The following is a 26,940-nucleotide window of genomic DNA, read 5'->3' on the forward strand; positions in this document are numbered from 1 at the left end:
GCTCACAAGACCAAAACACTTTAATGTTGGTTGTGTTGGCGCCGAAACCAGCAGATAGAATCGGCCCCCTGCGTCCTCGGACCTGCAGTGTTTGTTCCCTGTTCGGAACCCAGTCTCCCACACAGAGCGCCCCTGCAGGCTTGCTGCTCCTTCTCATTACAGATAAGTTCTGGTTAACGCTGTGGAAAACAAGGTCTTTCTTTCCTTGGTCACACAGGCGGCTATTGTGAGAATTATGAAAATGAGGAAGGTCCTCAAGCACCAGCAGTTACTGGGAGAAGTCCTGACTCAGCTGTCCTCAAGATTCAAGCCCCGGGTCCCAGTGATTAAGGTACAGGGTCCCCCAGCAGCAGGATCCAGTTGATTATTGTCTCAGGAGACACACGAGGCGGTGACTAGTTTGCTTAGTCACGTAAAATGAAAAGTGAGAGTGAAGTCGCTCAGTCATGTCCTACGCTTTGCAACCTGTGGACTGTAGCCCGCCAGGCTCCTCCGTCCATGGGCTTCTCCAGGCAAGAATACTGGAGTGGGTTACCATTTCCTTCTCCAGGGGATCTTCTGGACCCAGGGATCGAACCCGGTCTCCTGCATTGGGGGCAGACGCTTCCCTGAGCCACCAGGGAAGCCCATGTAAAATAGGTTTCCACAAAAGAAAACAGGCCAAATTCTGAAAGGGTCATTTTGAGACGTGGAAAATCCTCAGCATTCCGCTTGCTGAGCTGCTCGGAGTGAACAGTGGCCGGGAGTTTTCGGCCCCCGCCCGGGAGCCTCCTGCGTGTGCTTAGCCCGGCGGGAGGCTCGTCCCTGCGGACGTGGCTCCCCTCGGGGCCCCCGGGGGCCTGCAGCCCCTGGACGACGACCCCCAGTGTCGTCTCACACAGAAACCGGGCGGCCCCTTCCCCTTCGGAGACCCGAGGCTGGCAGGGTGAGGGGGGCGGTAGGAAACCCTGGGGTGAGGCGCCCCAGAGCCAGGGGCGCTGCGGGAAGTCAGGCGGCGCCCCCCACCCCGGGATGGGTGGGAGAATCCGTCTCGGTTCCGACGGTAAGTGTGCTTTTCTTCCCCTTCACGGCTTCCCTCCTCGGAACCCACGCCCAGAAATGCATCGACATTCTGATCGAGAAGGAGTATCTGGAGCGAGTGGACGGGGAGAAGGACACGTACAGCTACCTGGCCTGACCCGGGGGTCTGAGCGCGGGCGCGGCCCCTCGGCTGCGGGCCCGGCAGCCCCGAGCACGGCGGCCGCGCCCCCGGACGCCCGCCCGGCCCCTGGCCCAGGCCCCCGGCGCCGCGGGCCCCGGAGCTGCTCAGGACCGCCACACTTCACGTCTGTACATAGGGACACCGACGCCATTTAACCTAATTTAAGACCGGAGGGGGGACCTCCCGCGCCGAGGGCTGCATGCGTCTGCATCCGAATCAACCATTGGCCACGCGAGCCCCAGCTGCCGGCCGGGGCCCCTCGGAGGCCGGCAGTCCTGGAGAGCGGGTCTGAAGGGACCCACGTGTAATCTGCTATGAGAAAACCATTTGTATAGTGTGTTTCATTTTTTAATGTGTGAAAATAAAGAAAATTAAAGGATTTCTGTACAAGTCGCATTGGGTTTTTGTTTTAAGTTTTACTAATTTCTATCTGTAAATAAAAGATATAATGATTGTGCAAACGGGCCTTCCCTGGTGTCTTCCTGAGGCCCCGAGGGCCGCCCTCCCGAGGGAACACGGTTAAGCTTTGGCCGGCCAAGCCCTTGCTCACCTCCTCCTCCTGGAGCGTTGGCCGTCATTCCCGTGACCGCCTCCAGCGACCAACGCCCAGGAGCCCCGCTGCAGCTTCTCTGCAGACCCTCGTGGTGCTGGCCGGGCTGAGCCGGCCGCCTCCCTGGAAGCGGGCCGCTGGTCACGGGCCTTCGTCAGGAGTCGAGCGGAGGGGCCACGTCCACCGCCGGCGCCTCCCTTTTGCCTCCGGCCCATTTTGACTCCCCGTCTGTGGTCCAGATGGCTGGCTTGCAGCCCTGTGCAGTCACTTCTCAGCCTGAAGACAGATGGAATGGGAGGTGGGAGCAGAGGCCCGGGCCGGTTTAGCCTTTTGGGCTTCCTGGTCCATATAAACCACGCGTGGCTCTCCAGAGCAGAGGCGTGGACATGCTTGTCAACACCTGCGCCGTCTCTCCCTGCCCTGAGGCCTGCTTCTGAAAGCGGGGCCAGAGGAACACACCCAAGGCACTGCGTCCTTCCGGTTCTTTGGACCAACCTGGCACCTAGCAGGTTAGTTTTTTACAATTTAACAGTTAAACGGGTTATTGAGTAATTGACTTTAGCACTTGTCTAACGGTTTCCATGTTTGTTTTAGTATATCTTCTTTTTTCTAACAGTCTTATAAAGAGCTCCAGTGTATGCACCAGGCAAAAAACAGTGCCACCCCCACTCCCCACCCACCCTGGGGAACCCCCACCACCCCCAGAGCCTGCAGTGTCCTGGGGCTCCAAGGGCCACCTAGAAACTGCCCTGCGCATCTCCGGCTGGGAGCTGAGACCACAGCTCTGCCTCTCCTGGCAACAGTCCACCTGCCCCTGGGACAGACGCGCTGTTAACCCCCACAGCCACTTGCCGCTTGGGTCTGAGTCCCAGCAAGAGTAGGAAGGTAAATTGCTTTTTTTAAAAAAAAATTTTATTGGAATGCAGTTGATTTACAATGTTGTTTCAGCTTCAGGTATACAGCAAAGTGATTCAGTTACACCTGTTCCCACTCTAGATTCTTCTCCATACAGGGGATTACAGGGTATTGAGTAGAGTTCCCTGTGCTGTGCAGGAGATCCTTGTTAGTTATCCGTGTTACACATGGCAGTGCGCATATGTCCCAGTCTCCCAATTTATCCCTCCCCTGCCTTACCCCATCTTCACCATAAGTTTGTTTTCTACATCTCTAACTCTTTGTTTTGTAGATACGTTCATTCGTACCTTTTTTTAAGATTTCCACGTGTGAATGATACTGTATGGTGTGTCTTTTTCTGGCATGACAATCTTTAAATCTGTCCATGTTGCTGCAAATGGCATTATTTGTTCTTTTTTATGTGGCTGAATAATATCCCATTGTGTCTAGGTACCACAGCTTCTTTATCTATCCATTTACTGGTGGACATTTAGGTAGCCTTCATGTCCCAGATACTATTAAATAGTGCTTCCGTGAACATTGGAATTCAGGTACATTTTCAGATTATGGTTTTCCGCAGATACATGCCCAGGAGTGGGGTTGCCAGAGCACATAATAAAGAGCTTCATGGTCTTTTTTTTTAACTCAAGGATAATTGCTTTACAATGTTGTGTTCGTTTCTGCTGCACAACAAAGGGAATCAGATATAGACCCCCCCCCCTTGAGCTCCCCCCCACCCTCCCCCGCCCACCCCTCTAGGGAGGACCTCTGGGTCAGCGCAGAGGACACAGCGGAGCTCGCAGAGTTGTCCAGCCGCTTCCCGCCAGCTGGGGTATCTGTGCTGATGCCACTCTCAATTCGTCCCACCCTCCCCTTCAAGAGGGAAGGGACCTCTTCATGGAACTTTCCTGACGTCTCCAGGACGAAGAGTGTCCTTGGTAAGACCGAGGACGTCCGTGAGCAAAGGCGGACTGGAGGTGGGTGGTGGGAGATCCCCTGTACGTGCCCCCCACCCTGACCCCCTCACACTGGGTGCGTCCTGTTTAATGGGTGTGGAATACAGTTCCAGACTTCGTGCCTTCATTCCACAAACCACATCCTAGCCTAACAAGAATGGCCGGGCCTCCAAATACAAGCCACGAGGGTCGAGTTCCCCAGCATCCAGTGAGCTGCATTTTTCCGAACTTCAATAGTAGCTTTCTGAATCTGCCTAGGGACCGACGTCCAGCCTCTGAAGGCCGCCTGGTGCCCAGGCCCTCTGGGAAGGTCGCGCCCTGGGGGAGGGTGATGGGTGGCAGCCCTGGCATAACCCACAGGGATTGGTCATTGAAGGAAAACAGTGTTCCGGGCACTCGCTGTGGTGCTGCCTCCTGACGGAACCATCTGCTCTCTCCTAGGAGGGGGCAGGTAAGGTAGAGCCCAGGGCCAGGACCCCCTCTCTCCAGGCTGGGTTCTCATGGCTCAAACCTCGCGCCTGCCTAGAGGCAAACTGCCAGCCGTCACGGGTCAGCACCTTCGTAAGAGGCAGCCAGGGACACCACAGCAGGAGATAAAGGGTCGAGAGGCACCTGAATTTAAAATATTTTTACTGAGTATTTTAAGATGGCCTACCTATTCATTGAGGTATCTTAATTTTCCTTTGAAAACAAATAACAAGATTTTGCCACACCCAGCTAAAAAATCAAACGTGCTGACTCATTTGAAGAAAATCCCCCTTACGTAAATCCTAAAACATAAAATGAAGACTTTTTCTTTTTTTTTAGGAATAGCAACAACTTGTCTGGGTGATTTGGTTCTATACACATGAACCTCACCTCTCTAGAGGCAGAATGATGACTTGGTCAAGATAGGTGAGGACAGTTTTCTAAAACTTCTTTATGGAGCTTTGGTTCACATACAAAAAGCTATGTGACTTGGATGTGTTGGACCACTTCTTATACCAAGTACTACACACACTCCTCCCTGGACCATTTGTAACAGAGGCTGGAGACACAAGTGTTGATTTGAGCTTACGGGGAGAGTGTGTGTGTGTGTGTGTGTGTGTGTGTGTGTGTGTGTGTGTAAGAGCCCAAAGCCCATGCAACTTCCAACAGGGAGTGTGTGTGTGTGTGTGTGTGTGTGTGCGTGCATGCACATACACGCTTAGTCGTGTCAGACTCTGCAATCCCATGGACTGTAGCCCACCAGGCTCCTCTGTCCATGGAGACTCTCCAGGCAATACTGGAGTGGGTTGCCATGCCCTCCCCCAGGGGAATATTTCCGACCCAGGAGTCATACCAGGGTCTCCTGCATTGAAAGCGGGTTCTTTACCAGCTGAGCCACTAGGGAAGCCCTCTAAGGGAATACTTCGGTTCTTGCAAAATGTCCACGTTTGAAACCTTTCTTGATGACCTGCCTACAAATCTAAGAGTGGGCTTCCCTGGTGACTCAGATGGTTAAGAATCTGCCTGCAACGCAGGAGACCTGGGTTCAATCCCTGGGTCCGGAAGATCCTACCTGCAACCTACAAATCCGAATGACGCAATTTGTGCGTTGATTTCTGGCAGTGGTGGGGCAGTTGAACACCTTGGGTAGAGGTGGGAATCCAGAGTTGGAGTCATTGACTGGACACTGAAGTCTGGAGGTTGAGTGATCCAGACAATACTGAGAGTTAGGAAGCAGTTTCTAGGTAGAGGAATACTTTTTTTTATAAACTGCAAAATGTTGAACTTTTGTCTTGCAGCAGTTAGTCGGAGTCTAAGGTGCTGCCTGCACTTGGACGTCAGGCCTGTGGTCAGACGTGTGGGTCTTCATGACCACTGGGGAAAGGCTTAGGGACCACAGACGCTGACCAGCCTGTTGTTGGGCTCTTCTCAGTGGACAAGGTGTGATCCTCCTAAACCATGGCGACCGTGACTGCATCCATATCCTGCTGTGTATCCATATCCTGATGCGGTAACTCATCCCACTCACCCTTCTTGGTTCTGTTGGGGAACTAAACCCGCCAGGATTGCACAGTGTCAGTTATTACCTCGGCGGGAGAGCAAGGGGAAGAGAAAAAAGCATATATTTAAACTTGGTGTTGTGTGTGAACTGAACACGTGTTAAGCTCTCTTCTTTCTCCCCCCCATTCCAGGTAAAAGAAAATGCAAGCTGACAAGCTAAGGATGCTCTCAATCACGTGGGATGTGGCCATGGCTGCAGCCCAGGACTTCTGGTCAGGATCTCTGCATCCGTGAGGTCAGTGGACCGGTTCCTGGAGGTACGCTGCTAGTTGAGGAATGAAAGCCCACGGTGTGCGAAGCGCACACACAGGGTGGTGCGCCCAAGCCCTGCCCTCCATCGGGGACAGCTGCTGTCTTCTGCTGCAGTCGGGTCTCTGGTCACATGACGGGGAACAAACGGGCTTCATGGGGGCCCCATGCCAAGGGTGGGATGTGGCGGTCGGGCAAGCTCGGGGCGACTCTCCCCGAATTGGTCAGCGATGCCTCCTGGGTGGAGTGCGGAGACCAGGTGTCTCAGCAGGTTGCAGGGAAGCTGAGGGGACACAGGATCTTTTTCACTGTCAGGCCAAGGTGAATGAACTGTATTCCATGACTCAGCTCACAGGCTTGTGCATCGAGGTAGCAGAAACCAGTCTTGTGCATGTTTGAGTAACTGGAAAAGGAAGGTGTTCTATCTGAGCGTCCCATCCATGTTACAAATCAATGAAAACTTACTGAATGCTGCCGTCCTGGGCACTCCTACCACCACCCAGCCTGAGGAGCAGCTTCCCGGGACATTACGGGTGTCTTATTCCATCAAGATCTAGAAGTAGTCTGGTTGTCCCCGTCACATTTCTGAAAGGCTGCATCTAGTGGGATTTAGCGCTAGATCGTTCGCAGGAATCTCCTGTCGTTTTGGAGAACGAGGTTCGGAGGGCGGGCACCTGCAGGCCTCTCAGCACCGGGGACGCGCCCCATCCACCCTGGTCGCGGACACGAGCAGTGATCGCTTCCCGTGCCCTTGTCTCCTTAGCTGGTATGTATGGTATATGGTAACATGTTTGCAACAGTATTTATTAAAATGCCTAATACAGGCAATGTGTGTTATACCCAGTTCCTAGGATGGCTTCTGACAAACCAAAGGGGTGAAATGTTTTTCCCATCACTCAGTCCTTTTCTAAAACCAGCTGGAGAGGCAGTGTAACAGATGACTACGACAAGGAGAAGTTCAAGTATTCTTTATTCAAAGTTGAAAAATGTACCACACTGCATTATTGCAAAAATTCACTGGTACAAAACACTTTGCAGCTGGTGAGAAGGCAATAAAAAGTTGATTTTTTTTAAACTCATTACTATAAATTATTCTTACAGTACTTTGCAAATTCAGAATTTCAAACTGCATTTTCTTTTTCTAAATCGCCCACAGTACTCGAGGTTCCTGAAGCTAAGGCCGCTGTTCCGAGAGGAGGGGGGGAGGAGGTAGCACGCGTCAAGGGATCTCCATTTCTCTTTCGATGCCCACGTACTTCAGGGCGTCGGCCTGGCTGTATCTGCAACAGCGGGAGGAACAGGTGAGCCAGCACGGCACACACGAGCCCGTTACTGCTGGCTGCACAAAGGCGCCTTCGCAGAAGGGGTGCACACATTCCAGCTACAAAGGGGCCAGGCTGGACAGAACTGGCAACAATGCCCCTTCCCCAGCCAGCCCCCTGCCCCTGAAACCAAGTGCCCGGGAAGGCCGGCCCGCAGCGGGGCTGGTATTAAGGCCAAACACAGGGGGTGCAGTGCACCTCAGTGAGCGGGCCACGGGCCCCTTGAAGCCAGGACAGCACAGAGGCCAGAAGAGATGCCTGCAACTCTTGCCCCTGGGTGAGCCCTAGGGGTCCCCCAAAAGGAAGGTGCCCCAGCTGCTGCTCCTGGGAAGATCTGGGTTGGAAACAGCTCCACACAGGCCCCAGTTTAAGACAATTCTACACAAAATACCAAGCTTCTCGATGAAATGTATAGTCAGCCACAGGATTTGTTCAACTGAACATTCCTCTGACTACATTTAAATATTCTATAACTTGTCAATTTTCCCCAGAACTTGACAGTATAAAGTGCCAGCCGGATGCCCAGCGGCATAAGCACCCACCCCTCCGGGAGCCTGTGCTCAGCACCCTGACAGCAGGCATGGACCCCGAAGGTAAAACTGGAGCTTTCTGCGTTTTTTTGAACTTTCAGAAAGCATGACTTTACCCTGGAAACGCCATTACCCAGCACCACCCATGGCAAAGCACCAGCCCCGACAGAAGCCGGCCCCTGGCCAGAGCTCAGCGTCCCAGCAGAAAAGCCCTCGGAGACTAGAAACCAACCTGTAATCGAAAAACAGCTCTTCACCAGTCTGGATGGCTCGCTTAGCAAAAATCCCTATCCTGTGATCGCCGTTGACCATCATCACTGCAAAGAGAGACATGGGGTCAAGGCATCAGTGAGAACGACCCAGGAGAGGAGCTGACAGTCAGGTAAGGAGCCCAGAACCACTCAGGACGCCCTGCGGGGACTCCGCCCACCTCGGAGTACCCACCTTTTGCATAGCAGTTGGGATTTACTGAGTGATTTGCAAAACGAATCTTGTTACCCTTACGGGTTGCATCCACCACAAAATCTAAAGAGAAAAAAATAAGCACAACCTAGCTAACAGTTAAATCAATAAATACACGGTGGTTATGATTCTGTAAAAATGTAAGTGGTTATTCTTTAGAGTTTCCCTTCAAAAGCAAGTGAATCATTCAACCAAGTTCACCTGATAAGAAATGATCTCTGGAAGAAAATGCTGCCCTAGGTTAAAGAGAGACTCTTCCCAACCTCATAAATATCTTCAAATTAGTTTTTTTCATGTTACTGGTTATGGAGCATGCAAACCACCTGTTTCAGTGGCGAGACCCCCTGAGTAGCACGGGTGTGAAGCGGGGACCCGACCACCCCGATGTCCTCCCCCAGGATCGGGGTCTGCACGTGCATGTCCCTGTCCATCCTTGGGACCCTCAGGGAAGCTGAGGAGGTGCCTCACAGGGCGGGGCTCCAGGCCCTCCCAGGTGAGAGGCGCCTGGGCGTGGTATCCGCGGCAGGAGGGACGCAGGAGAGCCAGGCTGTGGAGCCAAGGATGGCTCAGAGCCTGGGCCGCTGCAGGCCCCCCCGCCCCCGCCCGACAGTGACCACTCTCTGCACGCGGAACCCGTGACCGCCCACTCCCCAAGTTACACTCTGCAAACCTGGGGGAAGTGAAAGTCTCTCAGTCATGTTCAACTCTGTGCAACCCCATGGACTGCAGCCCACCAGGCTGCTCTGTCCAGGGAATTCTCTAGGCCAGAATACTGGAGTGGGTACCATTTCCTTCTCCAGGGGATCTTCCCGACCCAGGGATCGAACCCAGGTCGCCTGCACTCCAGGTGGATTCTTTACCAGCTGAGCCCCCTGGGACGCCTTCCAGCCAACAGCCTATTCCTAAGCCCAGCCCCCTTTCAAACAGCTGACACCAGGGACGGCTCATGTCATCTCTGCTGCTTCAGCCCCTGAGGTGCGGCCTGGGAAGCAGAGGGGCGCCGACCCCCCAGCGTACCGTTGTTCAAGTTGAACAGAAAGCTGCACATGTACTTGTCATACACTTTCCCTCTTCTGTCTGCTTCATCTTGAGAAATAATCTGAAAAGACAGACACAGGGTGAGGTGATTCAGGACCAGGTGAGCCTGGCAGAACACACCCAGCTCATCTGAAACGTTCAGGACCTTGACAACACTCAACAGAGGGTCACTGGCCAATTTCTCTTTGTCAGAGAACAGTGGTGGTTTTAAGGACTCTTAACTTAGAAATACGTTCACAGCTTTAAAGTAACTGCCTGGAGAATGTGAGTAACCTGAGTCTCTTTACTTGGTACCAAATGCAGCCAGCCCCAGGGTTTGCCCTAAATTAACAACCCAGAAAGGAGGCTTTAGTTTATCAGGTAAGCTACGGATTAAATGAGAGAGACTCGTCATCATAAAGCTCTTGTTCTCCCCTCTTTTTCCTGGGTGATAAAAAGTGGAATGTGACCAGGACTGAAGCGATGTAGCTTTCAAGCAAACCAAACCCACAAGTCTTAAGCTGAAAAGGTGCTTTATATTCATTTCTAATCAAACCCAGTGGACTTGCCCAATGAAAATCAGTCCAAAGCATATTACAGGTGATACCACGCGAGCACAGTGGACATCCCGCTGTCTGTGACTGACTGGTGGGCCCGGCCTTACCTCTCCACAGTATTCCGAGATGAATTCATTTTTCTGTACAGGGTCTTTGATGAAGATCCCCCAGCCTGCGACATCAGACGGTGCCAGCAGTAAATGCTAGAGAATAAACACAATCGTAATCAAAGGAGAACGAGGCTGGACAGATCAGACCACAGGATAAACCGGGTGATTCAGCCACAGAGGGGTGTGGGAGTCAGCGTCCCCTGTATGACCAGAGGGGCCAACAAGCTGCAGAAGCCACGTTTTGTTTTTTTGTAAATCCAGTACAGAGCCTAAGCGTCTGCCTCAGAAGAAAACGGTGTCGCTGAGCTGGTCCGCATGTGTGTCCCCAGCCATCCTTCAGCCTTGACCCCGACTCCGCCGGCAGCTTCACAGGCCGCCTGCGCCCCCTCCGCCTCCCCCGGGCCCAGTCGCCACCCCTCCTGGTGGGTCAGCAGCCTCCACTCCTCCCGAAGCGCTGTCCCTCCTTCCAGAGCGCCGTTCCACAGCCCTTCCTCACGACAGCAGAGAAGCCCAGGGGCCAGCACTCTGGGCTCAGCTGGCGCCAAGGTGATCACCACCGTCAATTTACAGACAGACTGTGCTCGGGAACGAAGCCCAAGGCCCTACCTTTTCATCAAGGCTGACTATCATGCTTTCGTTCCACATTTCTTATGTCTTTAAAGGAGACTCCCTGATCCCCAGGCCCCTAAGCTGTGCCTGACCCGGCCTACGCTCCCCTGTCGGGGCAGTTAACCAAGTACCCCCTTGACCAGCAAGATGCTGTTAAACAAATGAAACCTAGTTGGGAAAAAGATATCTATACAGTTTTCTGTTTGAGAAGGTAAAAGATGTCTAGAAAGATGACAAAGGAGAGTTTTGTTGTACAAGAGAGGAGGTTTGGGATTGGGGGAGAAATGAAAAGCTTTCAGGGCTTTTCACTGGGGTCCGTGGGAAACGCTGGCTTCACTGTGACATGAGGACCTGGATTAAAACCACCTGAACGCCGGCCACCACCACAGCCAAAGAACTAAGGCCAGTGCCACACGCGACTTCTGGCCGAGGAGGGCTGACAGGGCCGTCTCAGCTACACTGCACACGAGTCAGCACCCTGCGAGCTGACTGCGCCGCACGCGCGCAGCACGGGGCCCGGGGCTGGAACGCCTGCTCGGAGCCCGGCTCCTCTCCTTCTGAGTCTCAGAACTCTGGGTTTAGTGATTATTCCTAATTCACGCAGTCAGGACGACGAAGCAGTTAACGCACACAGCGCTCAGACCAGGGCCTGCACTCTCAGTTCCGTCCCTCAGTCATGTCTCTGCGACCCCACGGACCGTAGCACGCCCGGCCTCCCTGTCCATCACCAGCAAATCCACATCCATTGAGTCAGTGATGCCATCCAACCATCTCATCCCGTCGTCCCCTTCTCCTGCCCTCAACGTTTCCCAGCATCAGGGTCATTTTACTGTCATCGCCTCCCCTAAAAACCTGAGACAGCTGACCCAGCAGTGCTGTTTGTTTCTTACGCTCAGCAACAACCCCCTGGTTGGGACGACTAGGCCCTGCATGCAGCGCCCTCCTACCTTCTTGGAGCCCCGCTGGATGCTGCAGTTCTTGCAGGACACGTTCTTGCTGTCCCAGTGGTCGGCCGCGCCGCAGGTGAGACAGAGGTCGGGGTCGCACTCGCGGACGGCCAGGTAGCACGGGCACTGCTTCGTGTTGCACTGGGCTTTGCAGCGGCAGCCGGGGAAGCGGTTCTGACCTTCAGAGAGACGCCCCGTCAGGGGAGAACGGCCCAGCAGCCTCACCGAGCCCGCACGGCCCCTCACTCTCCCACCATCGTCACAAGGGAGGGGAAGCGAGAGGAACGTCAGAGCCACCCACGCGGACGCCGACCGCCGCCTTCCTGCTTCGCCGCTGGTGTGAGAGGCGGTCTGCGCACTTACCGTGCAGTGACTGCACGCGCGGCGAGGCGGGCTCTGGACCGCACCACACCCGGGCTTCCCTGCCGCGCTCAGTCAGGGCTCCACGGGCCTCCCTGGTGCCAGGCTTCAGTGCACACTTACCGTCCTCACCCGGATGCCACCACGTCCTTCACTCTAAGACCGAACCCACCTAACTCATGATAATCTCTAGTGTCCAGAAAGTATTTGGGAAGCCATTTCTAGACTTGCCTTCCATTCTGGGCCAACTTTACTATGATTTAAGTTAAATGATCAAAGACAGTACAAAGCTCCTTTAATGCACGCTGGCCTCACCTGCCCGCCTACCTGCCCCAGCCAGGAGGCGGGCTGGACACTGGTCCTTGGCGCCACACAGGCTTGTGGCGGGAGCCAGCTTCCCGACAGAAACAACACAGGGGTTGCCATGATGCCCTGGTGTTGACTGAAGTTAGTTTTAAATTCCTGACCAACAGTCAATTTAATTCTCACACAATGACATCAAGACAACAAGTACTTACACTCTGAACTACACTGACAAAACTTTTCACAAAAATTTTGTGCTATCACACAAGGGCACGAGCTGTCGCAAGGCTGCCGCGGGTGGTCACAGGGTTGATAGTTGTAAACGTGGTTGGAGGAGCCGTCTGCACAGACAAGAGCACCGCGTCAGTCCCGAACGCCGCGAGGTGACCACACGCCCAACAGGCACACGTTCCCCCCGTGACCTGAGCTCGGGCTTGTCCTCGCCGTGTCCACCTCACTCTCCCATCTACACGCCCCCCGCCCGCCAAGAGCCAGGGAGCCCCGGGCACCGTCACACCTCAGTCAGGCTCCCAGTTCTCCTCTAGCCACCAGAGGCCTCCATCTAAACTGGTTTAAGGCACACAGTCAGTTCTATCTGAACACCCCAAACTCTAACCCAGTTACTATATTCTAAGACACATGAGGAGGAGACAGGAGTTCCCAAGGATGCTGAACGGGAAGATGCTGACCCTTCTTCAGCTGGATCTTCCTGCAGTGTGCAGCCCACAACCTGCAAAACACAAGCAGACGACAGCCCCTGGTGAACCAGGCACCCTGCAGCAGCCAGCCCACCGCGTGCCGCCATCTGCTCTCTGCGGAGGGTGCCGACACCGCACACTCTAATTTCCAGAGTCGAATCATTTCAACTGAGCTATCTGGGCAGAAATAATCCAAACAAAAAATGCAAACGTATCTACTAAAGCTAAATTATTAAATTACGTATCAAAGAAATGTAATATGAACACGAAGATGATTTGTGAGGTATAATCTAAGTGTTCCCTTACCCAACACCCAGCTATGCTTCTAAAAACCCCGGAAGGGTTACATCAGCGCACCCAGGGACTCTCCGTCTCCGTGCACAGGGGTCGGCCTGCCGCCCTCACTGCACCGTCACTTGCTCCGCCGGGCTGACAGCGGGGTGGCCGTGAAGAATACCTGAGTCCATGCCGCATGCCGCCGGCAAACCCGGGCTCTGGAGCGGGAACTGGCTCTGGAGCTCACAGGCCCCCAAGACACACCACAAACGCTCGTGCCGTCACTGCAGAGGCTACTAAATAGTTCTCCGGAACGAAAATGGGACCTTGACTACGACTCAACACACCAAACCTATGGACAGCCACTGGGTCTCACAGAAAAATGGCAGCAACGGCCCAAGGAAGCCAGCCAGGCCGGCCAGGCCTCCCCGCTGCACACTCACCGGTGTTTCCTCTTCTTCTTCCGGGGAGGGGTGTCCACGTCCTCGGCGGGGGCCGGCGCGATGACACTGGATTCTTTGACTCGAAACTCATACACCTGACAGGAGGCAGAGTCACAGGCCGTGAGGGCCGTCTGTGAGCACACGGGTCTCTTGCTCACTCACACACACGCTCTGCTGGGCTGTCCCGTGGCGCTGCTGCGGTCACTCTCTGTTCAAGAGTCACGAGTCAAAGTCGCTCAGTCGTGTCCAGCTCTTTGCGACCCCCTGGACTATACAGTCCATGGAAGTCTCCAGGCCAGAATACTGGAGTGGGTAGCCTCTCCCTTCTCCAGGGGATCTTCTCAACCCTGGGATTGAACCCAGGTCTCCCGCACTGCCGGCGGGTTCTTTACCAGTGGAGGCACCAGGGAAGCCCCACGAGTCACAAGGCTACATCTAAATTCTTCTGGGTTTTTCAAACCCACTGCCACCTACCTACAGCATCTAAAGTCAAGACTTCTTTCTTTCAGTTCCCTCAGTGGAAAAAAAAAGTTCTTTCAGATGAACAGGAACTTAATAACCAGGAACGTTCCTAGGTTGGACAGTGACCACACACTTGTCCGTCTGAAGATCTCTGCTGTTACCTTTCCCAGCCACGCTCACCTGCCGACACGTTTTGGTCCCAATGAGCCTGGCGATGGCACAGAAGTTGTCATAGTAGGTGCCGATGAGGACCCTGAACATAGAGGCCTCAGCGCCGCTCCACTCCACGTTCTCGGGGGGCTCCGTGTTGGGCTTCATCTTTATTGGCGTTTGACACCGAGAATTCGCTTCTACAAAACCAAAGTTAAGAGGCACTGCTCAGGAAGTGGCAAGAGGAGAAAGGGAGGGAGGGAGAGAGGCGTGGAATGGCAGTCAGAGAACAGTGTTAGGATGCAGAGCTTAGGTGTGCTTCAGAAAACAGGAAGTGAATCATATGTGAGAAGACATGAAGGCCAGAAACTATCAGGAAGCTTTTCCCCATGGAAACATGAGATCGGGCTCCCCTTAACACAATCTTCTAAAATGAACGCAAATGGGGTTCCACAGCTGCTGGTCACGGTAGGATGCAAACGGCTGAAAGGACAGCCGGGAACGCACTAGTGAGGAGTTGGGCTGCTTTCTCCTAACCAGCGCCACCCACCCGCAGACCATCAAGAATGGTCACCTGAACGATCAAATTTCTTTATGCCCTGCCTGAGAAAACTGGCAAAAGGAAAACGACCCAGAGTGTGAAAATACACTGGATCATCAACCTTCAAATAACCCGGACGGACAGCACGACAGGCGAGAGGAGGGAGCACCCAGCTCTGCTCCTGGCGTCTCACCGCGCTGAAAACCAACGGCTCAGGAGAGCACCCGGCCCCCGGCACGGCGCGGCCCGGAGCCACGTAGCCTCACCCGAGGAGCTCGAGGTCTCGTCCTTCTTCTCCTCCTCGTCCTTGTCGTTGCTCTCCCCGCCCGTCTCGGCCCCCGCCTCCCGGTCGCTGTCCGTGTCCTTCGACTCCAGCACGTTGATGGTGGGGGTGCTGGGCCTGCTGCTGTTGTTGGGAAGCCGGCCTCTCCGGCGGCCCCCCGGGCGCTTCGGGGGGGTCTTGATCCGCTCGGCGGTGAGGGCCGCAGCAAACTCCTTCGCTCCCTCCTACAACAGCAAGAGTGGAGACATCAGAGTCAAGTTCTACAATGCGTTCTGGCAGAGGAGGAAGAAAAGGACTGGGTAAGCATGTTAGTCAGACTTATCAGTGTCTGCTTTTCACAGGCAGTCACATCTAAAGACAATCGTTTTCCTATCTGCTTTCCATGGTTTGAAGATTTCAGAAAGATAAGTATGGCTTCTACAAACTCAGGCAAGACAGTTCTGTATTAACTGATTATGAGTTAAGATACAGAATATACTTTAGGAAACACAGTCTATTTAAAAGTGAACTTTAAGAGGAGTCACACACCTAGTGTGCATCTAAAGTCAGCCTTTCCTGTCTCAGGGCTTCTTAAGCGAACACTCGCTCCTCTATGGTCACGTCTGAAGTATACAAGAATACGGACGGACGCATGGGCCATCCGTCCCTCTCCTGCCCCTGTCTTCCTGTGAGGGATGCACAGCCCCAGGAAGACACGGAAGGACCCTGAGGGACAGGCAGTGAGGGTCACAGTCTGCTGCCAGGCACAATTACCCCGTCTCGGAAAGCACACGGCAACAGCAGGAGCATGGACTACAACCACAGACACACTTTAGCTGAGCCAAATAAAACGCTGCCTCGTAAAGAATACTGTACAACAGTGCTCAAGAATTCCATTTTTAGTGGCAATAGAAGGGAGAAGTTTGAAAGCAGCCAACAGTTTTACACTTCATTCTACAAAAACCAAATTGCTTAAAAATAGGATACCTTCTGTAGGTGCCATTCAATGAATCTTCTGTCCAAAATCCAACAGGCAATATATACCCACTTAGTTCCTAGGTAGGAGTGGCTTGGTTCAAAGAGGGGAAATGGTAAAAATAAGATAGTACCCATAAAAAACAACTTTCCTACCTCATATTTTCCTAAACCCTTACCTTCTCTCCATCATTACAAAAAAAAAAAAAAAAAACCACACACACACCCCTCATCTCTGGGACCTACACATAACACGCTGAACTAGAGCAGGTCTACAGCTGACAGGAGGGTGATGGCTCTGAGCAAGGCTCGGAGACCACCGTGCTTCTGGGGCCTGGGCGGCTGCTCTGAGCTTCCTGTCCTCTAAGGATGGCGGAAGTACCAGAGTCTTGGGTCCTAGAGACCTGCACGCGCTGGTAAAGAATAACGCAAGGTGACAAAGGACGAGGATGTGCAGTAGGCACGAGCTACCGAGAACCGTGGCTGAGAAACTCTGCCTATTGTATGGCCAGTAACAGTATGGGAATGACAGCTTACCACTGACTTCACAGACCTCGCGAAAATTCAAAATTCAGATTTCTCCACTCCCTCCAGAACCCCCCGCACATGCTTACCAAGTGCTGATAACAGTGGGGGCCACAAGGCTTGTTGTCGAGGGCCGTCTCCGTGTTCTTCCGCTTGTAAGTGTTGGGTGTAGCATGAAAAGCTGAAGAATAAACAGACAACAGCCACACATGAAGTAAAACAGTTACTTTTTCATTCCTCCAGTTCCAAAAGAAAAAGGCAATTATACATCATCACATTTCTGCTAACACGTGGTTGACATTGTGGAACTTCCTTCACGCTCTTACTGAATACTCACCATGTATTTTCCTCAGCTCTCCCCCAGAACACCTGAGCCCTAATTATAAACATTTACTTGAGTCTTTAATGTCTCCATAGAAATAACTGATGTACCCTCTACACAGAAATGAGTTTCCTCTTTTCACCAGAAGAATCCTGACACCTACAACTTACTGATTTCTAAAGAAAGGTCAACCCCAGCTTGTCAAATGAGGGAATAGACTGGGACACCGCTTGTTAAAAACCTGGGTTCAAAGACAGTGAGGAGAGCCTCGGAAGTCAGTTTCTATGAATCACACACAATTCAAGAACCCAGGGGGAGCCTGCAGTCAGCACTTTCTGCAGGGAAAAATAGTAGTCAGATAAAATGGCTTTGGCAAGATACAGTGTTTGAAACTTAAGATGCCCAAATAACAGCAGAGACGCCCACTCCAGCACACTGGTGCCCTAACCAAGGACGAAAGCCCAGCAGCTGGACTGAGAGCCTGGGACGCTGGCTCCAGAGCACAAAGGCAAGTACAGAAAAGCCCTACCCAGCATCACACACGACGCGAAGTAACGTGGATAAAAACAAGTGACAGATTCATGGAATAGGTCATTCCAAAATACATATGTAAAAAGCCATACTTCTATCCATAGAACTTAAATGGGAAATGACGACAGACTGATGAGGAAAGGAAGAGAAAGGAAAAACAAACAGTTATGCTTTTAAAGTGGAAATCCAAGGCTCAGGTCCCCGTGTCAAGTATGTGAGTTGCTTTTTCCCAGAATAAGAGTCTGATACCATATGACTGATTTCACCCTGGACTGGCATGGGTGAGGGCCCCTAAAAATGTCAACACAAAGGCTGAGCACATGGAAGGTGAAGGTCACGTAAGGGGAAGGAGTTACATCAATCCAGACATAAGGTCATCATGAGCCAAAGGCACATGTGGGCTTTGAGCCTGGATGTCTCCTCTAGTACGTGCTAGGTTTACAGACTGATATTATGCCGCAGTTCACGGAAGAAGACACAGATGTGTCTGTACACCCACACACACACACACACACACACACTCTGGTCTTGAGAGAGAAGGTGTCACTAAGTCAGGACTAAGTTGAAAAAGTGTCGGATACTACTTAGCAACTAAACAACAAAAAACAGCAGCAATAATCATTTCACTCGCGCTACGGGAAGAAAATCTGAAAGGAAAGAACAAAAGGAGAGTCATCAGATAGTGAGATAGAACCCTTACTTTAAAATGTGAGTTTTACCTTAGGTACTATAAATTTAATAAGATTTCAATAAACACACCTAGACTCTTTAGACAAATTGATTCTAAAATTTACAAAGAAAAACAAGAATGGCCAGGAGATCTCGGAATAAAACCCCCCAAACAGACAGACTCAAGGAACAAGACCCTCGGATCAGAAGCAGAGCCCAGCCCCTGTGGTGACCAGGACCGACTGCAGCTCAGGGCAGCCCCAGAGGGACCTGCGGACAACGGTGGGAAACAGCAGTCCTGGAGACAGGGTGAGCTGGAGCCAAAATCCTAACAGAGCAAACCAAATGGATCAAAGGGAGGGATGTTTTCAAAAAGTCTAAACATACTAGGGAAAAAGGTGAGACTCCCTTTAAAATCTTGGAGTAGGGAAAGCCAAATGATAGATTTAACTACTTCTAAAGGTTTTGTGTTTTTGTTTTGTTTTTTAAGTTTGCTACGGGATTTTTAACAAACTGGAAAGAAAACACTGCAACTCATCGCAAAAAAACTAATTCCCTGAGTATATAAAAAAACTTTAAGATATCAAAAAGACCACCAAAGCCAAAAGGATAAAAAGAGTTCAGAGAAAATAAAACACAAATCTCTTAATCATATAGAGAAATGCAAATTACATTGTGCTAGAAACCATTTTACTGATTCAATCAATAAGATCAAAGTCTGTTGTTTAACACACTCGGGTGGCTGGGCTCGAGGGAAACCGGCACTCTCACTCTGCTGAGGGATCTTTAAACTGGCAGACCCCCACGCGGCGGGTTGCTGGGCAGGACCCGCGCGCCCGCGGCAGAGAACGCACGGGCCCACCTCGCAGGGCGGTTCACTGTGCGCCGCTCCCCAAGGGCTGACCTCCGGGGGCCGCTCTGACACGGGAGAGGACGGCGCAGCTGTCCAGACAGGACTAAATCTGCAAACCTGAGTCCAGAGGGGGAGAGCCGAGTCCAACGCAGCACGTGAACAGGGTGGCTGGAAAAGAATGTGTGTGTACATCTGCTGGAAGAAACCACAGAGAGACAGCGGAACTAAAAGTGGAAGCAGCTCCCTTACAAGGGAGTGAGGACGGCGGAGACTTTCCTGGACAGCTCTGAATGCTATTCTGAAATACACGCGTGTGAAGGATGATTTTGAAAAAGTAATAGCTAAAAACACAAGCCAGGTGCTATTATCTGAAGTATTTTGCACATAGTAAGTAATAAATTTAATCCTCAAGACTGTATGTTATTCCTATCACAAAGAACAAAAAGCACAAAATGCTATATTTAACGGGTGTGTTTAGTCATTTATTTAATGACTTCCTTTACCCAAAAAAAATATAGTGTGTGATCTTTTGTCAGAGTCAGGGTAAAGCGACGAACGCCTGCAGAACTGAGAGGGCCGCACTGGGAGGAACGAGGGGAGCGGGAGGCAGAGCGGCGCGCGGCACACCCGTCAGGCCAGGGGAGCCGGCCTCAGTAAGCACAGCCCCCGTCTCGCCCTCTCCCCAGCCTGAATGACGGCACGATGTGCAGGCTCAGGGTTCATCCAAATCACTCTGGAAGAGCACAAGAAGATAACTCCTGTGATAACGTTTAAAAGGAGCGTCCTCTTGCCTTGGCTCATTTGTACAAAAAGGTTATCAAATGCTGCAGCCGCCAACAAGTTGGAGGGGACGTTCCACCGACTCCAAGAAGGGCTCCCACCAATTGTCTAGCTATAGTGATATCTGAATGCAGCTTACAGTATTCTTAAGAAAGAACTCGACAATGTTTTATAAAATGACCATGTGTAAGTAAGTAAAGGGGAATTAAATGCAATTCCAGACAACTTCCCTTGTGGCTCAGCTGGTAAAGAATCCACCTACAATGCAGGAGACGGGTTCTATCCCTGGGTTGGGAAGATCCCCTGGAGAAGGAAAAGGCTACCCACTCCAGTATTCTGGCCTGGAGAATTCCATGGACTGTATAGTCCAGGGGGTCACAAAGAGTCAAACACGACTGAGCAACTTTCACTTCACTTCACTTCAACTACTTCAAGGGCTGTGTGAAGACAAGGCTGCCAAGCCCAAGTAAGGTATTTCATAACCCTACAGTGGCTGGGGTAACAAATAGCTGGCTTCTTCAACTATTAAAACTATCAAATCATCCATGTAAACTACATCAGGAGCGTGGATAACAGCAGCGAGGACGTGGAAGATACAATGATAATTCTCAAAGTCTACTTCAAGGTTTTCTAACTTAAGATAACTAAACTACTCACACTTCACACACACAACCATTTCCAGACCAAGATACGCATCACATAACAAATTATGTGCTATAAAAAGTAGAGCAAAAACTCAAAATGAAGCAAGATGTAGTTGCTTGAGCAAGCTAATTAACACTACGAGGTACCACTGGACAGAGGGAAAAAACTACAAAAGGTGGACCCAGGAACTCTAAAAGGACAAAGCAACATGAGCCAACTTAGCTCATGGACAAAGGTGTTATGCCACAGATGGCCAGCTGCTCAAAAGTCTAATACAGAAAAAGCTAACCTGTATTAAGTAAACCCTTCTTATTAGGAACCAGGAGGTATGAAATATATTCTCGCAACGCATGCCTCCCAAGTCGCTGGTACTCTTTAAATTGTACTTAAACCTGAAAAATGTACTAAGAAACCTCATTCTCCAGCAGACTCAGAAAAATACAGGAGTACCATATGTATAAATTTCATTAAGAACATTTAATGCTTTACCTATATTCAAAGGCAGGTGTTTTAAAAATCAACATATTTAGAGGACCTTCTCCCCCACCCCAAACACCAGACTTAACACTCAACAGATAAGAACAGCTACATAAACACCTTTTTAGAGGCCTGTGTGATCTTAGTACCCTTGGCAGTGAAAGCTCAGGGTCCTAACTACTGAACTGCCAGGGAATTCCCTTTAGTCAATTTCTTATCTGACAAAACCTGTCCGTCAGCATGGAGGATGTTGCTCTGGGCTACCAGCTAGTTCACAGTGAGTTTCATTACAAAACCACCATAAGGGCAGCATGTATGGAAAAATCACTGGCCCGTATTCCAAGTTAGGGGAGACAGTAGTCCCAACTTAACATGTGCAAAAAGACTTCAGAGCAACCTCAAGCAACAAATTAAAAAATACCAATACTTTGATTCTAACATATTTTTCAGTCATAACTGTTAAGATTAAACGACAGATCCTAGTGGTAACAGATGACAACACTTTCCAAGTTGATTTAACACATAATTCCACAACAAAGATAGAAAATGAAAACGTACAATAACTGCACTTACGATGTAGGAAGCAGTCATATTTAAAACACCGCCTACAGAAAAGCGTATGAAACGAATGCAAGCTCTGCTCCCTCTGGACAGACTTGGCGTTCGGTCCGTCTATGTTGGGGGTGCACTCAGGAGGAAGTGCGCCCGGGAGCTGCTGCTCCGTGAGTTCTTTGTACCTGACATCAACCAAGAGAAAGGCACGTGAGGGTGACACCAGAACTACATTCTTGAACACAGAAGTTTCCACAAGCTTTCTATGTATTACTTTGGATATTTTATCTTGCCTAAAACACAGAAAAGGGTCTGGCCTACAGCAATCTTCATTTAGATGAAGAGCCAATTACACATTACACATAGTATATCAAGAAACATTCACAGATGTTATTCAGATCTGTCATGAAAAATGTTATTATATTCCTTAAAACAAAGCAGTCATGGCAGTAAAATTTCTATGGGTGTCTAGAGAGATTTCCTCTTACACGCACGCCTATAAATTGTGTGTGTGCACACACGTGCACACTCATGCACACTTCCATCTGTGAGGAACACAGCCCAGGCTCCCACAGACACACACACGTATCAGTCCGAGTGTCCCGCAGACACTGAACGCGCAGAGCAGCGGCTTCACCAGCTCCACCAGCTCCGTCTCTATAAACCAGAATGGCGAGTCACACGCCACACACAGCAAGGCCGTCTCCAAAAAGCAAACCTTACTTTTCCTTTAACTCTTCCGCTGTGCCCTTATCTGGAAACATTGAGGAAATAGCTTCAAAAATTTTATCAGAAGGAAATTTCCGAGGTGGACGGCTTTCTTTATCTAAACAGGGAAATGAGAAAGGAAAAAAGAATGAAAATGAACAAGCTCACCAATGCTTCATTTTGTCTACACTTAATGCGGATTTCTCAAGAAATTACCAATTCTGTGTCTCTCTCACTTCTAACTTATTTTACAAGTATCTGGAATGCTGGTAGGTCAGACAAAATTCAAAATCAAATATGCAAAGTTTCAAGTGCACCGGGAAGCAGAAAAACCCAGAAAAAACTCAGCACTGCCTGCTGCCGTGACCCTGCCCCGTCACTGACCCCGCTGCACGTGTCACCTGTGAAACGAGGGCCCACAGGATCGCTAAGGCACAGATTCTGAGAACAGGATGCTTCTCTGAAACTGCAACTTCCCCCAAAATTCTTCTATGCTGACTTCATAATGAGCTTTGTCAAGTCTCTTCCAACCCCAGCTCTAAACTGGGACCCTCTAATTTCTCTGGTGATCCGTAATTAGTGTGCAAGTTACACATGTGCCCTGGGGTCAGTCAGAGCTGATTTCCAAAGCAGAACTTTCTGGGTTCTCTTTCTTCCCAATGCTGTGATCTTAAGTTACTTCACCTCACTAAACCCATCTCAACTATAAAGTGGATCTGAGGATATAATCCACTTTATTCCATATGGAATATTAGGAGGATTAAATGTCTATACACATATAAAGTGATAAAATTGACAAGTGTATGACGTGCATATAGTCAAAAACTGATGTTACATATTACAGTAATTATGATAATTGTCCAGGGAAACCCAAAACCTGTACATTCCTTTGCTAGCCAAGGAAATAAAAGACTCACAAGTGTAGGATGAAATGTTACAAACAGTATTTTAATTTTGATTATACTACCCCTGATGTGATATTTAACAGAAGAAAAAAGAAGGGAAGTTTACCTGTACTCTATTTTTTTGAAAAACGCTGTTATGGCTACACACAAACCTAACAAGACAGATGTACCTTCTCGACTCTCCTCTAGATCTTTCTGTTTTTCTTCTCTTTCATCAGGATCATCTCCATCATCCTCATCATCATCATCATTGTACTGACCAAGAGCATTCACCAGCTCCACAAAAATTTCATCATTTATAAACCCACATTCTGAAATTCATGAAATCAAATATCAGATATACACAAAAGTACACCATGCTTTTTTCTAATTTGTAAGAAACAACTGCAGCATGTCAATCAGCACTGTAACAGCACAGTTATTATAAAATCTGGGAGAAGGGTCGTTTCCAGGACTGGAACTCAGGCAAAGCTGGAAACACCAGTCCTCTTCACAAGCTTCCAGTGCCGGGGACCACAGCCCGACTCTCCAGAAACTAAATACGGCCTTCGCTGCCTTCTGAACAGCGTGTCCACCAGACTGCGCTGTCCACTTGTGGAGAGACCAGAGGCTGTCACACACCACCCTCCCGCCAGGCACTTGAGCGGTTCCCCTGCTAGAGCACGAAGCTGCGATTCTAACGACAGGACTCTCAGGTCCTGTGCTGGCCTAGCAGAGAAAGTCATTTGATCACAAGGCCTTTTGGAGTCCATGTTACATAAGCAGGGCTCTAATCCTAACCCATTTCATTGCTAAAGAATCTTAAAATCTATATACACTGAAACAATTCTATTTAATTTGCACGTGATTGACAGCTTTTTAATAACCAACTATGCATAATTTCCATGTGGCAAATACAATCCTTCAATTTAAAAATAAATAGGGAAAATACTGAAAATTTTAGCCCAGGCCAATCCAGCAGTTTTAATTTTTAAAAAATCTTTATCATACTGACGTTCGAAAAAACAAATCAAAGTATCAATTCTCTGGCCCCTTTTCCAAGAGAATAAACACATGCCTCACCTCTATCCCCGTGTACTTTTCCATCATAATTTTTTATTAGTTCTTCAATGAAAGTCCCATCCTGGTCTAAAACTTCATCCCCCATGTATGGAATGTTATGTAAAACAGTTTCATCTTCCACCTAAAAGTGAAAAAAATAAATATATTTTAAAAAGTAGACACATCCTAAGTTTTTTAAAAGCAAATGTAATATAACTGAAATACAGTATTTTTTCATAAGCAGATGTCCATACCCAGTTCTCCAGATCTAAAATAATAGCCAACTCTAAAAGCTACAAAGAAATAAATGATGCTTCTCATCAATATCTGAGAAAACTGTTTACAGGAAAAAAACTTAAGAAAAAATACTGTATTATGGAATCAGTCACTACAATTTACCATCACTTCATGTCCCTCTAAGACAGGAACACGCCACAAGTTACAGTGTGGCCCATCAACCATTTGAAGACATGTTCCTGCTTCAGACATTTAAAAGCATCTCAGGGTCGACAAAATACAGCTTATCAAAGCCAACCATAAATAACAATGCCCCAAAAGGAAAAGAACTAATTAAGTGAGGCTTTCCAAACTTCACTTGATCAACTTATCGACAGTCAACATAATAAATTCTAGGCATGTAAAATATAGATGGTTCATTACAGGTTATGCCAAAAGGATTTACTCTCATTCATAAAATAGGAACATTCTACATTAACAAAATTCTTCAATGCTATGAACAAGACATATCAAACCTGATAGTGCTAATAAAGATGACAGATGAGATTATATCAAGGTTTGGAAGATACCAGGGAAGAAAGAGGGTGCTGGTTGAGCAGGAAAGGGCTAGTCAAAGAAAAGTTCAGAGAGGACACAGGACTTCAAGAAAACAAGGAAGAGGAAGCTGATGTTCTTGGGGGAAGAGAACTTTCAATAAAAAAAGTTAAAGAGTAATTACAGATAAAGACACAACCTTTCTGAAGTCCATATCTAAATAAGGTGACTAATTTAAAACAAGGATAGGTCTCAGTCTGAAGAGGCCTTTGAACAAGGTATTGATTAAAAACAGAATTTTAGAAAGAAATTCTGATAACAGAACAGACTGGCTAAGATTGAAGAGAGGAAATGGCAACTATTTAAGTGTGAGGTGCCTCAGGCTGGCCCATGACTGATACAGAGGAACAGGCTGGGAAAAGGCCGGGACACACAGGAGCTGCCAAGTAGGAACACACAGGAAATAGGAAAAAGCAGGGAATTTTTCAAACAATTCCTACATAACAAATCTAGGGCAGGTGCAGAGTTCATAAAGATAATGGTACCTCTGACCAACAAAGAAAAGGCAGACTGGGAGGAAAAGTGCACATGGGGTATAAAACGAAAATGTACATGTTAATACACTGTTCTATTCAGAGTCAACCTCATATACAACTACTGAGTCTAGCTGCCAGCACACCTCACCAGCACTAAACCCCATTTAAAACTGGGAAAGTTTATTATTTTGGACACAAGCCAAAATTAGATGACAGCTGGCTATTTTTTGTCTTCACAATTATATCCATAAAACCTTTGCACTGTAGGGCATACCCTAGCCATAAAAAAGAAGAGTCTGCCTAATCTGGCTTTCATCACTAGCAAAACCCATGTCTGATTCATAAATAATACTGACAACTTTGGAGGAGGAGATGAATTACGACTGGAGGGTTGATAGACACACACTACTATCCATAAAACAAGAGGGACCTATACTCAATACCTTGTAATAATCTATAAGGAAAAAGAATCCAGAAAGGGATCAGTTTGCTATGCACTTGAAACTAACACAACAGTATAAACTGACTATACTTCAATTTTTTCAAATGGTTAAAAAATGTATTGCCAAGTTTAAAACACTATATTCCTTCAGAATTTCAGTCTGTGAAAATATGAGCCCTCTCAGAAGTTCTTGCAACATGATTCTCAAACCAAATGTTTTTGAATAAAGCCTTAAATACACAAATCTACGAAATGGCAAAAGAGAATCTCAAGTTTACCTTTAAGCCTCCACTGAGAAAAGTTACTGAGGATGTTATAAACACCTATTTATTGAAAAATCTAGCAGGCAATTCTCTAAAGTAGGCTCACCAAGGACTTCCATCAAGATTTCAATAGCCCTATTATTTTATATAGCAAGTAAACTATAAAACTATGTATTTTTAATTTGACAAAACAAGTCAAGAATGCATACTTTACCTTCTCTTTTGTTCCATCCTCTCCTTCATCCTACTTCCATAAAGAATTAAATACTAGCATTTCATAACAAAAGCTATTGTGCCAGTGTTATCTGTGGAAAAATAGCCTTATACTGAGACTATTTCATAGTGTAATTATCAATAATAACATGCTGCCTAAAACTGTTCTAAATAATAAGTTCTCACTTAACAAAATCTCAAAGTCAGACTGAGATTACAGGATACTAACATCTTTAAGAGCAAGAACTATAAGCTTCATCGTTTAAATATATTTTAAATCCCAGGTATGGTTTTCGCTTAATACTTTCCCTTTGGAGGGCTTCCCTGGTGGCTCAGACAGTAAAGTGTCTGCCTGCAGTGCGGGAGACCCAGGTTCGAACCCTGGGTTGGGAAGATCCCCTGGAGAAGGAAATGGCAACCCACTCCAGTACTCTTGCCTGGAAAATTCCATGGACTGAGGAGTCTGGTAGGCTATGGACTATGGAGTCGCAATGAGTCGAACACAACTGAGTGACTTCACTTTCCCTTTCCCTTTGGAAAAATGTTACTTAAAAGAAGTAAATAAAAGCAAAAAAAAAAAAAAGAAAAAAATTTAAAAGGACTAAGAGCAACATCAACACTGAAAAGGCTTAAAAATACATATATTAACCGGTTTTAAAAAATTACTCCAAGTGTTCCCATTTCAATAGCTATTTTTACTTATACTATGTTGAAGTATTTCTACAAACAAAACTAGTGGAGGTGACAGAATTCCACCGGAGCTATTTAAAATCCTAAAAGATGATGCTGTAAAAGTGCTACACTC

At 48.7% G+C, this 26,940-nt stretch overlaps 2 protein-coding genes across 7 annotated transcripts in view; one reads left to right on the forward strand and one right to left on the reverse strand.

The window, feature by feature from the left end:
• CUL1 (cullin 1) overlaps positions 1-1,635 on the forward strand; it is an 88,526-nt gene extending 86,891 nt beyond the window's left edge. For both annotated transcript variants that reach the window (XM_065939329.1, XM_065939328.1), the window contains exons 21-22: positions 218-331; positions 1,097-1,635. In XM_065939329.1, the coding sequence (XP_065795401.1) occupies positions 218-331; positions 1,097-1,177 (195 nt within the window). In that variant the 3' untranslated portion in view covers positions 1,178-1,635. The remainder of the gene's footprint in view (positions 1-217; positions 332-1,096) is intronic.
• Positions 1,636-6,831: 5,196 nt separating this feature from the next.
• Positions 6,832-26,940, reverse strand: part of EZH2 (enhancer of zeste 2 polycomb repressive complex 2 subunit) — a 56,224-nt gene continuing 36,115 nt past the window's right edge. For 3 of the 5 annotated variants that reach the window (XM_065939467.1, XM_065939466.1, XM_065939470.1), the window contains 16 exons: positions 23,932-24,052; positions 23,040-23,180; positions 21,980-22,082; positions 21,278-21,441; positions 16,517-16,608; positions 14,932-15,172; positions 14,155-14,324; positions 13,513-13,607; positions 12,785-12,825; positions 12,311-12,436; positions 11,433-11,611; positions 9,874-9,969; positions 9,210-9,291; positions 8,175-8,255; positions 7,963-8,047; positions 6,832-7,158 (listed from right to left, as the gene is read on the reverse strand). In XM_065939467.1, the coding sequence (XP_065795539.1) occupies positions 7,098-7,158; positions 7,963-8,047; positions 8,175-8,255; positions 9,210-9,291; positions 9,874-9,969; positions 11,433-11,611; positions 12,311-12,436; positions 12,785-12,825; positions 13,513-13,607; positions 14,155-14,324; positions 14,932-15,172; positions 16,517-16,608; positions 21,278-21,441; positions 21,980-22,082; positions 23,040-23,180; positions 23,932-24,052 (1,878 nt within the window). In that variant the 3' untranslated portion in view covers positions 6,832-7,097. The remainder of the gene's footprint in view (positions 7,159-7,962; positions 8,048-8,174; positions 8,256-9,209; positions 9,292-9,873; positions 9,970-11,432; positions 11,612-12,310; positions 12,437-12,784; positions 12,826-13,512; positions 13,608-14,154; positions 14,325-14,931; positions 15,173-16,516; positions 16,609-21,277; positions 21,442-21,979; positions 22,083-23,039; positions 23,181-23,931; positions 24,053-26,940) is intronic. The other 2 variants (XM_065939469.1, XM_065939468.1) reach the window with 1 other exon arrangement.

Source organism: Muntiacus reevesi, chromosome 6 (genome assembly GCF_963930625.1).
Source record: "Muntiacus reevesi chromosome 6, mMunRee1.1, whole genome shotgun sequence".
NCBI lineage: Eukaryota > Metazoa > Chordata > Mammalia > Artiodactyla > Cervidae > Muntiacus > Muntiacus reevesi.